An 18024-nucleotide genomic window follows, 5' to 3' on the forward strand; every position below is an offset into this window, starting at 1 on the left:
TCCAATATGCAGGCAAAAGGATATTCTTGTATTGCGCTTGCTAAGGGATAATGTTGTGTCTCTACCCAGTTCGATCTGTTTTCACGCGCCCTATTCCGTCACTTCGTGGCGTTCCACGAGAGAAGTAGGCAAAGCCGTAAATGATTTTTCCATCGGACTGCATATCGTAGGCTCTGACTTTTCTATAGACACGTGGGTATCCTGAACACAAAAACCACTTAGAGGCACCATAGGGTATCAAGCGTGCAATTTCAGAAAAAAAATTATCCATCCGATAGTATAAGCTGTAACTATTCTAACGACATAACTTTTGTCAGATTGCACTCGTGGCTTCCTAGAAAATTACTTGAAACGCAAATATCTATTGTGGCCCATTTGCCGTCAAGTACGGCGCGAAAACTACGTTGCACGCGGACAACCCTGGGTCTGAAACGAAAGAAGTTGGCTACGTGTGGGCTACGTAGCCATCAGGAGCACCAAATTTATTATCGGCCACACTATAGGACACCAGCAACTTGGAGGGACTGGAAGGCGAGTGGCAAACCTACACAGGCTGTGTGCTTTTCTGAAAGCTTGGAAGTTGGACGCTCAAGACGCTTCTTGTTGCGTAATGGCACTGCTGTACATTCAAGATTTTTTTAGCAATCTAGTTTCGAGGACTGCCGCGCGCCACTGAGGCGGCTCGCGCGCCATCTATTGATCAGGATACGTAGTTCACTTTGTATCTATGTAGGAGTATGGTGAAACTAGAATGACTGGATGTGTTTATCGTCTCATTCAATGCATGGGGCGCGCGCGGACCCCGTTGTGAAACGGAGCACGTGACCCTCAGGCCTGCGCTCGTAGCGCACCACGCGGATTCGTGCTGGACTATTTCATAAAATGCGTTATTAGCAAATGCGTTTATGCCAACTATTAGTCTTGAACGACATGCTTCCTTCTAGTCTTGTTGCCGCATTCTTCACCCACTACACTGTATAGGTCACGTGACACATATTGTGGCCAGGTTCGCGGAGCGAGCCACTGTGTGCAAAGATCACGCAAAGGAAGACATCGGAATGCAACGTTAGACCAGCCGCGTTTACATGAACTCGACAGGAGCGGCTTGAGTTGAACCGTCGAGTTAACTCGCTCATGTAAACGTTGTCGAGACGACCTGACTGTGCGTCGTGTCGAGTTGAGTCAATCCGACAGCAAGGGGTGGGTTGACGTGCTCGACTCGACGGGCGAAATGCATGTTGTTAGGGCAACAGCCTACAGGCGGAAGCAAGAGTGACAGCGACATCAAGAAGGACAAGATGGCGCAAGCAGGTGTATTCTGTAACCATGTGCTCGTTTAAAAATAAAGCATAAGTTCACCCTAACATGGCGCAGCCGCAACTGGATCAACAGAACCAAGGTGTGTGGAACCTCCCTAAATAACACTCGACACGCTACAGACCCGAAAAGATGACGGACGACGTACGCAACGATATCGCTCAAATGAAGACGCAGATACGAAAGCTGATGGACGCTTTGAATATACGCGCTAACTCGGACACAATGGTAACGGTGGAGACCACGAACGACTGCAATGTGACCAACGACAAAACCAGACCACCTGGCAACGACGTGAACGTTGAGCAGCCCAACGTTTCGGGACAACTGCTCGCGGCAACGCCGGGTGAGCCAACGCACGCCAGCGCGTTCACCCCATCGATGACCGATATTTTAACGGTTCTTGTGGATACTCAGCGCCGAATTGCCGATGCCGTTACTCAAGCCTCACGGCCTTTGGAAGTCCACTCCACCAATGACACTGCCAACGCTATCCCGACCTTTGATGGTGATCCACAAAACAGCGTAACGGACTGGCTGCAAAACGTCGAACTTGTTGCCTCTCACGCGCACTGGACCCCATCGTTGACGATGCTCAGCGCATTTTCACGTCTTCGGGGCGCCGCCCAAAACTGGCAGAGGGTGTATGGAACACGTTTTCATGATTGGAACACTTGGAAGATAGCACTTTCGGAACGCTTCAAACGAAAGCTCACGCTGCAAGAATTCATAGAATACCAGTCTCAGCGGAAACTACAACAAAACGAAACAATGGTAGGATACATCTACGCCAAGAATGCCATGCTTGAAAAGGCCCCGTATACCCTCGCAGCAGAAGAACGGATCTCCCTGATCATAAACGGCATCAAAGATGATAGGTGGGCTGTTCCGTTAGCTGCCCAGCGTTGCACTTCAGTACTCGAGCTTATCGACAGAGCAGCGACTCTTGACAGCCGACGACAGACTCATCGAGACAATGTACATCTATCGGGAACATCAACACCAAACTTAACTAATCCAGACATTTCTCAGCCGAGACCTAACAGTGACGGACAAACTCGTTCACAACAAGAACCAAAATGCTTCAATTGTTCGGAGCTCGGACATATATCTCGGCACTGCCCAAAGCCAAAGTCAGCCGCAACATTACGAGCCGAAGTAAAAAGAAGGCAACCCAGTAACGAGCATCAGCCTCGACGAGATACCACGTACAACACTTCGAGTCAATTGCTTCATCAATACAACTTCAAACAATCTGCCTCTCATCAAGGCCATGATCAGCGGGAACACACTAGTGAACGCATGCATAGACACAGGAGCAAATGTGTCCGTCGTTAAATCTAGTGTTATTCCCCCAAATGTGGCGACATCCCCATGGTCAAGTCAAGAACGTGTAACCGTGATCGACAAAGAACTAATCCCAGACAAAGTGACTGAACTGGACATCATTGTGGGTACGACGAAAACACGTCTCCCCAATATTATCGTCTCACCTCTCCCTGACAACGTTGACCTGCTTCTGGGATCAGACTGGCGTCAACTTGCTAATGTTGACGTAACATTCCATAACTCAAACGACGTAACTATTGTGCATTTGCTGGAAGACGGTGCTGCAACATCAATTTGTGACTCCCAATCCAGTAAAGGTGAACTTCGTCAGTCTAAAACCGCCCAGGCTTTGGTAGCCTCCTTCTGCAGTCGTGAATTGCCAATGCACTCGTCATCCGACACTAACATTGTCAGCATACGACACAAACGCAACGCTCCTGATCCTGCTGTTCAGTCTGAAATCAACAAAGCAGTTGATCATATGACACCCGACGCGACGGAAGAAGAACAAAACAGACTAAGAGAACTATTGACGACCCACCACGAAGCATTTGCAACGACCGAAGACAGCGTTGGTGCATGTCCTCACACAGAGCATTCCATAGAACTCAGGGACAACATCCCTGTTGCATCCCGACCGTACAGATGCAGCCCGGCTGATCGAGATTTCATCAGATCACAGGTACAGGAGTATTTAAACAAGGACATTATACGCGCAAGTGAAAGCGAATACGCCGCTCCAACCATCGTTGTTGATCAACCTCAGCACCCAACAAACCCAAGACGTATGGTCCACGATTACAGACGCTTAAATGCAAAGACGATTAACACTCCGTACCCTATGCCTGTGATGGAGGATGTAATTGATGATGTGATGCGAAATGGAGCAGTATACTTCACTGTCATGGATGTCAAATCTGCTTTCCTCACCATCAGGATCAAGGACGACGACATACACAAGACTGCCTTTGTTACACCAGATGGCAAATACGAGTACAAACGCATGTCATTTGGATTCTGCAAGGCACCGCAAACCATGCAATCCGTGATGCGTAGAAGCTTCGACGGGCTCCCACGGACAGCCACGTATATGGACGATGTTGGCCAAGGTGCCTCCTCAGTTAACGAGGCTCTCTGTTTACTCGAACAGGCACTGCAACGTGTTGTGACAAATGGTCTACGCATGGACCTTAGAAAATGTCAGTTCATTCGATCCAAGATTTCATTCCTTGGCTATGTAATAACGAAGGAAGGACGGATTCCCGATCCTGAACGTGTCTCAGCAGTGAACAAGTTCCAGCCATCGAAAGACCGAAAACATCTTTACTCGTTTCTGCAGTTCGCCAACCACTTTCGAAGATTCATCAAGAACTTCTCGATAATCACGGCCCCACTACGTCAGTTGCTGAAATTAGACCAGGCGTTCACATGGTCTGATAACCATCAGAAAATTGTCAACGACCTCACACAGACATTGCAAAGCCCTCCCGTTCTTGCAAACTACACTAACGGTCTCCAGACGCTCGTGTACGTCGATGCCAGTCAATCAGGACTTGGTGCTGTGTTGAAACAGAAACACGATGACACTGAAAGGGTCATAGAGTATGCTAGCAAGGCTCTGAATGCGCACGATTCAATGCTACATTCCAACATGTTGGAATGCATGGCCGTACACTGGGCCATCACTGAGAAGTTTTCAATCTATCTCAAAGGCGGTCCAAGATTTACTGTCATTACAGACAACATAGCACTGACTTATCTTGCCAGGTACGGCATAACGAACCGAAGATTTGCACGATGGACTCTCGACCTTTCAGAATACGAGTTCGACATTGTCCACCGTGCCGGGAAACTGAACGGAGCCGCTGACGCTCTGTCACGTTTAAATGGGCAGACTGGAGTCCAGGAGGACATCAAAATGATAACAGCGGGGCAGGCTCCTCAGCTAGGCTTAGCAGTCATCGTAAGCAATGACTCGCGTCTATGCAGCCTTCAAGAAAGTGACGAAACGTGCCAGAAACTCCTTTCCTTGGCGGATGACGACGACAGCCCCTACGACGTGCAACACGGAATTCTGGTACGACTCATGAACCTTGATGAAAGAAAGGTGCCCAGGATCGTTGTACAGCTCGAAGCAGAGTTAACTGGAACGCCGCGTCGACCAGCGGAGCAAGGGGGGAGCCACCCTGGCGGCGTCTAGTAGAAATAAAGGGCGAGGAGGTTTTGACATTTCCATTCTAGTCGGAGGGGTGTTCGCTGTGGCGTGCCGAAGAGTGCGCGAGTGGGTTGGCGTTATCAACGCTTCGCTGGTTTGTTTTGGGCGACCGTGTCTGAGGGATTGCGATGAATCGATGATATCCCGATGGCGCGCGGCAGGTTAGCACGTGCGAACCAGTAGTCTCTTACCTCTCCTAAACTTCCAAAATTAAAATTAAGGTGAAGAGATCCAGATGAGGAAAATTTTCAGAAAAAGGATTGATGATGGTGAAAAAAAAATCAAAATGCGATTTACGAAAGGCGGAAGAGGCAGATTTGGGGAACGCGCAGTCGAGGTAGGGGCGAAACTCTGCTGACGAAAATTAAAGTGAGGACAAAGGTCATGGTGAATTTGTCTAGCTCTGACCATCATTCACTACATCAATAATAGAAAACCTTCACGGTGACTCCCTGCACTGTGTGCCAGCATGCACACAAAAAATTTTGTGCGTACTAATTGGCTGTTCTTCCGAGAAACTCCCGAGAAACGCGATATGCTACACCATGAAAGCATTGTTTTGTTATTATTTAAAAACTCATTACGATGGTTTCGCGATTACCATCGTTAATTATTTCAAGCCTCTTCGCATCCTCTATTCTGAGCACAGTAAATTTTCCGAAAGAGGTTGTTATTTATTTCATTCGATCACACAATGAGCGTTTCGGATGACGCGTGCCCATGCGCCAACCTGTTTCCAGGCGCGTGCCATGACATCGATTCTCCACGTTATCTCAGACACAATCGCCCAAAACACAAACAGGCGCAGCGTTGATAACGCCAGCTTGATTGTGCACTGTTCGGCACACCACAGCGAACCCCCCTCCAACTGGAATGGAAATGTCGAAACGCCCTCTCCCTATATTTCTGCTAAAGGCCGCCAGGGTGGCTCCCCTCTTGCTCCGCCGGTCGAAGCGGCGTTCCAGTTAACTCTGCTTCGAGCTGTACCTAGGGTACTTCAAGAAACTGTTATGATCATGTGTCATGACAAGACAGGCCACATGGATGTAGAGAAAACAACCAAACAAGTTAAAAGACGATATTGGTGGCCACGGATGTCCAGAGACATTCGAAACTTTGTTCGCTCGTGCCACACTTGTCAGAAAGTGAACAGACCGACGGTACTGCGAGAAGGGCTCCTTTTGCCCCGTCGTGTGCCAGAGATACCGAACAGTGTCGTCTCCCTCGACCATTTTGGACCCCTTAACGAGCGAAACGGCAACAGTCATGTGCTGCTCTGCATTGATCATGCCACAAGGTACCTCGATGGTGTCCCAGTACCGACCACATCCGCAGAGCACTACATTAACTTCCTGCAAATTCGTTGGATACCACGTTTTGGTGTGCCAGAGGTCGTGATCACAGACCAGGCACGTGGGTTCATCAACAAGAGGACAGCTGCTATCCATCATAGACTAGGGATCACTCACATGACGACGCCACCGTATTGGCCACAGGCCAATGGCCTCATTGAAAGGATGGTGGCCACTGTCAAGCAAGTAATCAGGAAAACAGTTAGCAGCGAGCGTAACTGGGATTCTGTACTTCCTGCAGCCATATTTGCGATCAACACAAGTACACAGAAATGTTCACGCTTCAGTGCTTTTTGGTTAATGCATGGGTACCATCCAAGGTTGTCCGGAGAGCTCAACATCGGGACAGTCTCTGAGGACTTGAGTGAAGCAGACCGACTGCACCAATTGGCAAAAGACCGTTGTGATGCACAGGACAGTCTGTCGGCGAGCCAAGACACAGCCAAATCTCGGTATGATAGCCGTAAGAAACGCCCTTGCTTCAGGGTGGGAGACTTTGTCTACTGTGCCATAGGAGGAAGAAGCTGTTCGCTGGACCCATACTTTGAAGGTCCATTTGAGATTGCGAGTTTTCAATCCGAAAATACCGCAACAGTGAAGAGAATTGTGTCTTCCCCTGGACGAGGTGAAACAAGGCTCGTGAACCTGGAGCAGATGAAGCACTGCTTTGAACGCGATATTGATGCGCCTGAACTGACAGACACAATTATAGGCAGAACTCTGGAGCAAGCGGGATTGGAACCTGCAAAACCACCGGAGACAGCAGGTACCAACTCCAGCTTCAACGACTTCACAACCATTAGAGATATGGAATCAGACCAGCCGACATCACCAGAGATGACAGGTACAGATTCCAACCTCGAGGAATGCACAGACATCAAGGATGCAGAACGGGTACCATCAACCATCCCTCCAGCCAGCGGGATTATAAGAACCCCACGCCAACGAAAAATTCCCCAGCACTTGAAGGACTACGACCTCAGTGACAATTGAATTGAAGACAATTCAACGCTGTAGTGGGCATGTTAGGGCAACAGCCTACAGGCGGAAGCAAGAGTGACAGCGACATCAAGAAGGACAAGATGGCGCAAGCAGGTGTATTCTGTAACCATGTGCTCGTTTAAAAATAAAGCATAAGTTCACCCTAACAATGTAAACGCTGTCGGGTCGAGCTCGCCGGACGCGAGGAACTGTGGGATCGAGTACAGCCAGTACAGCCATCGCTCTACGCAGGCGGCGGCAAACATGAGCAGAAACAGGAACGGAAAGACGCTCTCACTGCGCTGGCAGCTAGACTCGACGCGGGGCGTCGCTGCAATCGTCTCCCGTTGGAGCGAGTTCAACTCGACTCGACAGTCAACTCGATCCGCTCTGTCGAGTTCATGTAAACGTGGCTACGGTTGCATACACGCGCTCTGGCTAGACCAAAGGAGGTGGCTAGACAAGTTCGGGCAGACATACAGATGACGTAGCACAACATATGAATGGACACAGCGGCCAGTTAGGTACAAAACACAAAAGGACCGTTGGACGTCCGGGGAATTAGAGCTCTGGGAAAATGGTGCGGCGTGCTTGGTTTACTGTTTGGGCAACATGATGTAACAAGTGAAAAATTTGCAGAACTGTAATGCGGGGCGTATATGAAATAAACAAGAAAGAAAATCATAGTTTAAAGTGTTGCAGCGAGCCGCCATACACGTTGATGCCGTTTGGCTGCAAGGTTGCGAATTTTGAAATGAAATACGGTTCTCGGTTTTTTCGTTTGATATCAGTATTGTAACCGGATTCCAAGATGGTAATGAGTAGATGAGTGTTTAGTTCATGTCCCGGGAGGTTAAAATGTAACGCTACTGGGATCGAGCGGTTATTAACGATATCCGATTTGTGCCCATAGAATCTTTCGCGGATAGTGTTGCGGGTTTCGCGGATGTATTGTTTGTTACATAGTTTGCACGCAATCATGTAACAAAGGTTGAAAGTAATACAATGTAAGGTTTGCCTAATTGTGAACTTAAAGGGACCGAAAAGTGAATATAAACCTATCGAAACTTTATGTTCAGCGAAAAGCTTGAACCTTCAAAAGTTCAAATATAAAAACTCCGCTGAAATCGCTGTAGTTTTTCTGTAATCGAATTTTCCATAATTGCATGTCCAGGGACCTAGTAGGAAACCGAGCAGTCTGTCAACAATTGCATGACCCCGCGCCATCTGTCGAGGACGCATGTAATACGCGCACTTCCGGGCGCTTATCCGGCGGGCGCTTAAAATGGCAGTGGGCATTTGTGACCACTTTCTCCGTCGAGAATGTCGAACCTCTTGGACATGAGTGCGCTGGAATTCCGCATTCGAGAACTGTCGCTCACACAGAACTGTTGTTCGTGCGTTAGCGTGCTGGAAAGTGTGTTCTTCGCAGCAGAAGATTCCTCGTCCAGAGATTAATCGGAGTCACATTCGTCCTCAGCAGTAGCTCACCGTGCCGTGAACATGAACTGCTTTGTGAAATTTCCATGTATCAGGGAGAAGCACTTGTGTAAGCCGAAACAAGCGCTGTTTTTTCGTCGTGCAGGTGTTCATGTGTGAAATGCAAACCGACGGATACTACGGATGGATACTACGGTTTTTGCTGCCGAAGGGTAGAGAATGCGTGTGAAAAGCAGACAGACGATTGCATCAGAACTAACGAATATTTCGAAATACTGTGCCTTGACACCGAAGTACTGCAAGTGTCTTTTACATACATCCGAGAAACCGAAGAGCATGGCAACATACACGGCAGCGCCGTGTGGTCTTCACGCGCTACTTGAAGGGAAAACCCTTATTTCTTCAGGAACAGCATATTATAATTACTAGTTTGTTCCTGGAGGGTTAAGTAACCTGTGGGCATAGATGTATTTGTAGGTTATACTCATGTCTCAATTGAGTCTCATGTGAGGAGTAAGTAAGATAATTTTCATCAGTGTCATTCACTTGAACTGTGTTCATAACCTTTTAGTATACTTCTTAGTGACCACGTTTCCAAATGTCAACTAACAATTGAACCAAGATCGGGATCTAACACTTAATTAACTCTGTTTTGCTAAACGGAGTAGTATTTGTAACTGATTCATTATCACGTCACCCATTAGACGTCACCAACTAACATTTGTAAAGAAGGACTTGAGGGCTGACTTCAAGTATTATTAACCCTTGATCTGGTTTCAAAGTTAACCATGCACCATTGGTGTGCATAGTACTCCAAAATGGCTAAATAATTTATTGCATAAGTTATCTGTTACTGTAATTGAGATGTACTTTTGTAAAGTACTTTTGACAGCCCGGCAAATTGAAACTGGCTTCAGTGTACACTACAAATGCATTGTAACATTTAATTGAAATATAATATAAGAGCAGAAACAACATATTGTCACAACTCAAACTATATCTTTCTTTTTATTGTCCATGGATTTAGGAAACAGAGTAGGACTTCCTGCCCTCTGATGTTTTGACGTACTTGATAGAGTTGTAAAACCTGCAACAAAATAAACAAGAGACGTATAAACAGTTTCGTCTTTCCCTTTTGAATTTAACAAGCTAGTTATATTTTACCATTTGTTCACTTTTGTATTCTCTGTTGGTGAAAAGATTACAGGAACAATAATGCTGCAGATCGAACAATGACCTGTCATCTTGATGAAGATCAGAACATTTCTTCAGGCATGCTAAGTGAGACAAAAGAAATGAATAATGAAGGTTGTACAAAAACAGCAAATATCCATCGATTAAAACTTTATATATGTAGATGTTACCACATCGTGTAGTTTCCATCCAAAAGTAGGACTAAGCAAGGTTGTTTGGTAGGCTGTTGGCATGTCGATGTGCTATACCGTTACAGCACATCAATATAGATGAGGGGCAAACACAGTAGACAGCGTGATGGCTCTCAAACTCAAGTGAAGATTCATTCAACAGAACAAGAAACCGAAAGCATGAGTATAGAGAAAGGCAGTACCCATGCAGTGTATGGTGAACCACATTAATCTCTGAGAAGGTAGGATCGGAAGAGCAATAAAGAGAAATGACAGTTGCGTCCGAGATAGGGGAACTCTGCAAATTTAGGACCAATATGATGTGGTAACCTTGCATGGCTCACTGCAGCTCTGACACACATTGAACAATTCCAGTAGTCGGACTTCAAAGACAACGAACGTTTGCTGTTTCACTGGGCATTCAAGTGTAGAGGATGCATCTCTAGAAAATTAGCGTTCCTTAGTCATAAAGTCACAACTACATCTCAACAGGAAGTATTCTTGTACCCTTCAAACAAGCTAGTAGTTCTCACCAGTTTCTTCTCCCCTTGTTGACGTCATACGAATGTTCTGCACCTGTCCAAAGACTAAAAAAAATGTCACAAAGTCTGGAACACGTAACAAATCTAGTGCTTCCATCTGTGGACTTTGCATACCTGTTTTCAGCTATTTCGGTCATGTCAGTGCCTGGATCACACACACACACGAAACAGTTTTGCGCCACTTCAACACTGGAAGGCCCCTAAAATTAAATTTGTTGATATTGACAATGTTGAGTACGGGACAAGTAGGATAACATAAGTTAAATGGAATACGTCGTCGCTATATTATAATTTATACATGTGTGACACCTGTACATACCTAAGACGTTGTGTTGAACTCGTCACCTCGGTGAAGCAAAATCACTGGTTACTGAACGGCAGTTTCCTTCGGACGTCTTCGCAATTCGCCTTCTACGGCATCTTCTTAGTCATCGGCAGCAAAATGAGCTCAGCAGACACGACACGACTGCTACATCTAATAACCGAGTGTTTCGAACCACATTCGTTTTCGCGCACTCTCCTCTTGAATCTTGTGGTAGAAAACGCCCGCCGCCGATGGTGAACGAACATGATTTTTGCATCCCCGAACACCAAAACTACACCAGGCAGGCATGTTTAGGCCTCTCGAATAATTGACACAACCACCACGAACATGTCATTCACTTCTCTTCGCGCGACCAACACGACCACCCACGACGTAAACAATAAACGCGATAACACAGACGGCCTTGCAGATTGCGCGGCGGATCGTAGCTCGTAGCGGCGAAGTAGCTGGATGCTTTATTAACGTAAAAGCTATGGAAGTGAGCGTCCTTTTTAAAAATGGTGTTTAGCTGTAAGATAATGTGCGTCAGCTTTGTTCTCTACAAAATTAACTCTCACGTGGTAAGGGTTGACCAATCCCTGGGAGCCCTGGACCTGAAACCCAAGTTGCTCTTTTTCACCGTTCCCTGGCAGCACCGTCCATGTTCCAGCAATCTTCAAAATATTTATACGTAAAAAATATGCGGAATTGAGAAGTAATGCTTTCTGTATCTTATAAAACAACGGTGTTGAGCACGACAGTGGGCAAAAATATGTAGGTTATTTTTCACTTTTCGGTCCCTTTAAAATCGTTAGCAGCGCTGGAGATCGAGGTGGATGGAGCAATAAAATGGCAGGTTTGACAACGAGAGCCTTTGCAAAGTACGCAGCCGGGGGTATCTTGGTTTCGTCGGGACGAAGTGAGTAGATCACGTATATTGCGGGACCGCGAGCCAAAAATCGCGACCGTCAAAACCGCGAGTCAGAAATCGCGACAACTCAAAATCGCGACACGTAAAAATCGCGAGATGTCAAAATCGCGATACGTGAATATCGCGACACGTCAAAATCGCGACACGCGGCGGTTTACGGACATCTCGGACATTTTAGAGTTTTTTTCTTGTGTTTTTCTTTACTTTTTCTTGTTTTTCTAGTGCATCCTGGGCCATCAATGGGATTTAATTACCTCTCTGTTCTCCGTCATGCAGCCTGTGAGACGTAAAAGGCTCTCCTGGCCTAACCTTGGTCAGTCTCGACGGGTGCATACTCTACATGAACTGACCCACTCCCCAAAGTGTGAAATACGTAAAAGGTTCTGACCTAACCTTGGTCAGTCTCGGCGAGTGCATACTCTACATGAACTGACTCACTCCCCAACGTGTGAAATACGGCCCAGGATGCACTAGAAAAACAAGAAAAAGTTAAGAAAGCACAAGAAAAAAACTCTAAAATGTCCGAGATGTCCGTACACCGCCTCGTGTCGCGATTTTGACGTGTCGCGATATTCACGTATCGCGATTTTGACATCTCGCGATTTTGACTTGTTAAGATGACGTTTGAAGATGAGTCCAGCATTACTAAGCGCGCGATTGTAAGTAGTGATGAAAGAAAAACTATTATTGTGTGCTTTCTTGGGCTCCCGGGACATTAAGGTTTCTCTATCCAGGACCATAGCTTTAGAGAGGGCATTATTGATGAGGCTATCAGGATAATCACGTTTTATATGAAGTCGTCTCTCATCTCGTTGGCATGTTGAAGGAAACCCTCTGCATTTCAGCAAATCCGTTTACGCGTATTAGTTGTCCAAAAGGAATATTACGTTTCTGGCTGTTCGGGTGGTGGCTACTAAAATGAAGATACTGTCGTTTGTCGGTAGGCTTCTTGTATAGGTCTGTAACTAGTTTCCCAGATTTAATGGAAACTGCTCAAGTGAACTTGCAAGGAGCCTGTGCAGACAGAATAGAACACGTATTTTCCACGCTCTCTATTTGTTCTCACGCGCTATATTTTTTGTTTTATTCTGACGATGCCTCCCGCCTCCGTGCTTGCGTTAGTGTTACCATGTAAGCACCATGTAGTGGTACCATGTTACATGTAAGCGAGCGTATGTATACCCATAGTCGACGCGCTGCTATGTGGATCATAACGTCACTCACAGTATTTTTGACAATCGGAAGGGGGTTTGAACAGTGGTTTATCCACAATCCCAAACGGAGAGGGGTGTTTGAAAAAACGGGGGGGGGGGTATTAGTATAGTTACGTCTTTACAGCTTAACATATCCTTACCGACAAATGTCTAAAGCTGAAATCGCAAGGGTAACCCCTGTAGGGGGTACACAGGTGAAAAAGTTAGGGGGTGTCACTTAACATTTGGGGGTGTTAAGGGGTGTAGGGGGTGTCTGGATAAATCACTGGGTTTGAACCTCCCCGCTTCAGCCTTTTCAAGAACTGTCGTTACCTGACAGTAATTAACATAGAAGTGCAAGAAGGCTTAGGCGTATTGGTTGAAGGACTAAAACATGATGAGGCAACGCGACAGAATAATCCTTCTGTGCGTGTTCTCTGTCCGTGTTTCCGTCGCGTTGCCTCATGATGTTGTTTCAACAAATAACATCATATCGAAATATTGAAAAGTTAACACACCAGTAAAAACTTCTTCACCAAAGACAAATCTCTCGTTGATCTGGTTACCGTTGAGTTGAAGGTTCCGAAGAAGGCGAAATTGCGTTCCACGTAATAGAGCATGTCCTTGCGATGTCCTTTTGCCTTCAATATTGCATACGTTGCTTCGCTGCGGAAAGATGATGGCAGTTTACATATCGTACAACGTCGTCATTCGGCATGTGAGATGGCGAACGATTCGGAACAGTTTTAAAGGAGCAGTGAAATGCTCCAGCATGAAAGTTCTCGCTTTGGGATTGGAACCAAGTTTCCTTGGCTTTGTGGCTACGGTGATGAAACTTCACACAGACAGGTAGGTGACCCCGGCGCGAATCCTTGTGCCTGCTGTGCTGCTTTGGTTGTTTTGCCTGCGAAGTCTGCACAGCACGACACGGTTCCCAGCACACACGGTTGCTGCCAAGCAGGTAGGTACACCACCCGGAGCTTGTACATTACCACCACACCAGGCTTCGGCGTGCTATGCAACAAATATGAGCTTTTACGAAAGAACTTAAACAGGCAGCCGACTTTAAGCGCGCGTGAGCGGTCCCTGACCTGCACAATCAACTCGTGCAATCCTTCCAAAATCCCGTAAGTGAACGAGGGCAGTCGACGACACTCCTAGCGTTTGCAGCCCGGATGAGAGAGCCGATCAGGTGACTCGGGAGCAGTCGCGGTCATCGTCTGCCATCGCGGCGTAAGCCCCCTAGCAGTATCGCAGAGGAGTCTGCGCTGGCACGTGGGAGCCTACGGGTGCTCCCGCGCAACTGCTGACGCCACGTGCGTCTGCTGACGTCACGCAGTAAGACTGTACAGGGGTGATGGTTGAGGTCCCTTGTCGGTTTTCGAACTCCATATTGAATTTCTTGCGCCTTTAATGTGTAATTCCCAAGAAGACTGTCAACAATTTAGAACGCTTTTTTGCATTCTCACGATACAGCGTTGCCGTTGACATGCAGTATGCTCTATGTTACGTTTATGTATTACCAGCTGCTTGGACATAGCTGGGCAGGTACCGAGTGTCCTCCTTGAAGGTGGTTCTTATGTCGTACTCAGTGGGGGTGAAATTGGGAGGAATGCTCGACTCCTTGGTCATTAATAACAGTCTGTTTCTCTGTAATTCGGTGGAAGATATTCAGGCCCAGTACACCTGCACGTCACTAATGGGAAAGGATGCGCGCAGCCATAAATCTCTCTAGAGTATAACTCAATCGCTGCGGGGCCTATTCAGCACATGTTACCGCATGTCACCAACCGAAAAATCTAAATATATGTACACCTGAAAAGATCATGTTTGCCTGACTAACTTACGGGTTTACGAAGTTCAGTCCGACCTCTGTCTTGTTGGTGGAGTTCGCAAATGCCGCTACGGCGAGAGCATTGCCGGATAACTCGAGGCTGCCTATTTCTTCAGCAGCAATGTCGCAGACAAGGATATCGCAGATACCGTCCAGATCCTTGATACCTTCATCCACGTAGCTTATTGTGCAGAGTAGATACTTCTCCGAGACGTCTAAAATGCGTAATGCGTAGTGGTTACTTACATATCTTTAGATAAGTCGGATAGCGGTAGTAATTATGTTAAGGGGCAACCGCTTAGTTGAAGAGAGACATCCGAGAGACCTCACAATCGGCGGTATGGTCGAGTGGGCTAAGGTGCCCGCTCGTTGGGGGTAGCGAAGGTCGTCCTGAAGACTGGAAGGTGGTGGGTTCGAATCCTACCGCCGGCTGTGCTATCTCAGGTTTCCCCTGAGTTTTCCGAAGCTTTTCCAGACGAATGTCGGCACAGTTCCCCATGAAGTCGGCCCAGGACGCATATTAACCCCCTGTCCCCCACTCCTCCCTGCTGTCCTCTCTCCATCTGTCCGCGTCTTTGCGCTGCTCATAGCCACAGTTACTTCGCGGCGCTAACAAGAAAAAAAAAAGACCTCGTAATCTCGGTGACGTGAATGTCGTGGCCGCATTTGCTGCGGTTACGGGCTAATTTAGCGCCGCAATGTTGCACATCAAAGCATAACCTGTCCACCAAACCTAACGTGGAAGAAACGCGCTTCTGTGTTTTACTGTTCCTGAGGAAACAGTTTGTGCGACATTTGCAGCACGGCGTCGTAGTTACAACTATGTACAAGACGAATACTTACTTAAAATTAATTCCTTAGCCCCTTTAAAGAATAGGGGATTTTGGGCGAGTGTGAGATAGCAGAATCGAATTTAATATTGGAAAACCATCTTTCTGAGATAGGCAAGGTGCCTGGCCACCCTCCATTCGCAGTCATGAAGCGCTCTGAGAGCCTCGGAGTCTTGCCTCACTCATTCAGCTCCCCTTCGGTGTCACCCTATCCGCTGTATGTGACAATAACGTTCCTTTGACACCGCGTGCAGTGCCTCTCTTACCGGTCTTTCATCTGTCTCCCTCCACAAGTCCTATGTATTCGCGTGATGTGACAGTAGCGATCGAAAGCGTCGGCCTGCCGTCTAACACGCGCTTTCCCTTCAGTAATTGGAAAGCATCATGAAATAACATCGTTAATGTATGAAGAGGAACGAAGAGCGCGAAATTATATTTCACGTGTTTCTATGGGTGGGCTGTAGTGATGCGAAGAACGACAAATACATGATGACAATACAAAGTGCACCACGTGTCACAACTTGGCTGGAAGAGAGGTTTACTGCACCCCGCTTAAAAATGGACTCGGATTTCTGTGCAGGGAGAGGTGGGCCAATGCCCTCACAATCTTCGCGCTCACCTCAATTTTCGTCACAGATGTTTTTCTTCACCTCACCTCAATTTGTTTCTGAAAAATGCTCCACAACTCACCTCAACATTTTCCAGAACATTTTTTTCCTCACCTCACCTCAGCGTTCATTCTAAACTAACTTCCTCACCTCGCCTCACCTCACCCTTCTTTCTTAAATATATTCACCTCATCTCACCTCAACCTACTTGTTATAATTTTTTGCCTCGGCTGACCTTCTGTTTGTTTCTGTAAGACGTTTTCACTTCACAACTGCTCTTTGAATTAGGAGTGGCGTCGCTCATAGCCACAGTTGCTTCGCGGCGCTAACACCCAATCAAAAAAATTATTAGGAGCGGGTATGTGTATACTTTGTAGCTGGCTTTTTACTGCTTCGTTGGTTGATTCCTGACAAGATGTTACCAGTGCCCACAGCTAAGATTCATTACCTTGCTTGGTTTTGTCCTTCTTGCAACAGGTATCCACTACATGGACCTACATGGGCAGAGAAGCTGCACAAACCAAGCGATTTTCAGTTGTTTGTTTTTCATACTGGCAAAACAGGGAAGGTCTTTGCCGAGTATCTCTCAAGCGAGAATCATAAGGGAGCTGCGGAAGTCGTTTTCAGGATGGTATATGCAGCTATACTTCGATTTTCTTGTTACATTTTGCATTTTTGTGTGTTATGACTTTATATTATCCATCAATATTATTTAAATAGCAAACGTACTCATTTGTAGCCGGAATTCGGGGAAAAACAAATTCAACAAAGCTTCTTCAGAATAAGGGAAAGTTACGCAGAGTGGGAAAAGTGCATCTTACACTTTCACGAGTAATTGGTTCGTGCTAAATTCTATAACCCAATCTTCTCTGGAATCTTCCAAATGTGATTTGGAAGATTCCAGATGTGATTGGAAGATGCGACACTCTCTTGCGCGCCTCCTGCAAAGAAGCTTTCTCTCTCACCCTCTAATAGGACGCTATTTTCATTGTTCGTAATTTTTACCGCCTGCATTTTGGAATTCACCGGTAAGATAAGCAAGATTCCATGGTATATGGCGTTCCAGGTATACACACAAGAAAAAAAATCAAGAAAAAACAAGTTTCCTTTTTCGCTGAACAGTGTGCCCTCCCGCACTAGCGGCACTTCAAACGAAAATTGTGCAAATTTTGCAATTCTCGACTGGGTTGCCGGAATGTGGAGGTCCAGACAAAAATAGCACTATTGTGTGATTCGATTGCAGAATGCTTCCACTATGTGCTCCTGGGAAACTAGGAAACTATTATTTGACATGCGCGAGGACAGTTTCCTTTTCCTCCAAGGTGCGCTACATCACAGACTGACATGCTGCCAGTGTACAAAAATAAGAAAAGCTTCTGTGGTTCGTGCCACCTCAAGGACGACTACGGTGTAGACGCTTCTAGAAATCGGCATGCGGCGAGACTGATAAGCGGCACGCAGCAAAGACTGCAGTGAATCGTGGATTGTCAAATCCTAGCACCAAGATACATCTGTATGTGTGCTAGGGAAAACCTTAAGATTGAGGGCCTGATGGGTTGACAACGAAGGGTTCTAGCGCGCATACCCGAACACTGCATTGCTGTACATGGAATGATGGAGTTCAACAACTAGGGACCCATTTTTTGAAACACCATTTGCGCCGAAGCGAACATCGTTGTCTATTGGAAAGAAAACGGCTCAGATATCCAAGGGTATGCGAGATGGTAGTCCCCCTCCTGACGCTCGTCTGTTCTGCTGTTTCCTGTGTCCAAAGCGAGATCATG

The 18024-nt window shown here is 46.7% G+C and overlaps 2 protein-coding genes across 2 annotated transcripts in view; one reads left to right on the forward strand and one right to left on the reverse strand.

Moving 5' to 3' along the window:
- Positions 1-18024, forward strand: part of LOC135388272 (uncharacterized) — a 363678-nt gene that overhangs the window by 266943 nt on the left and 78711 nt on the right. The window lies entirely within an intron of this gene.
- LOC135390018 (uncharacterized) overlaps positions 1-18024 on the reverse strand; it is a 49850-nt gene that overhangs the window by 11838 nt on the left and 19988 nt on the right. The window contains exons 8-9 of the mRNA XM_064620042.1: positions 14816-15017; positions 13487-13634 (exon numbers count right to left, since the gene is read on the reverse strand). Of these exons, the coding sequence (XP_064476112.1) occupies positions 13487-13634; positions 14816-15017 (350 nt within the window). The remainder of the gene's footprint in view (positions 1-13486; positions 13635-14815; positions 15018-18024) is intronic.

The sequence above is a fragment of the Ornithodoros turicata genome, chromosome 3, assembly GCF_037126465.1.
Source record: "Ornithodoros turicata isolate Travis chromosome 3, ASM3712646v1, whole genome shotgun sequence".
Lineage (NCBI taxonomy): Eukaryota > Metazoa > Arthropoda > Arachnida > Ixodida > Argasidae > Ornithodoros > Ornithodoros turicata.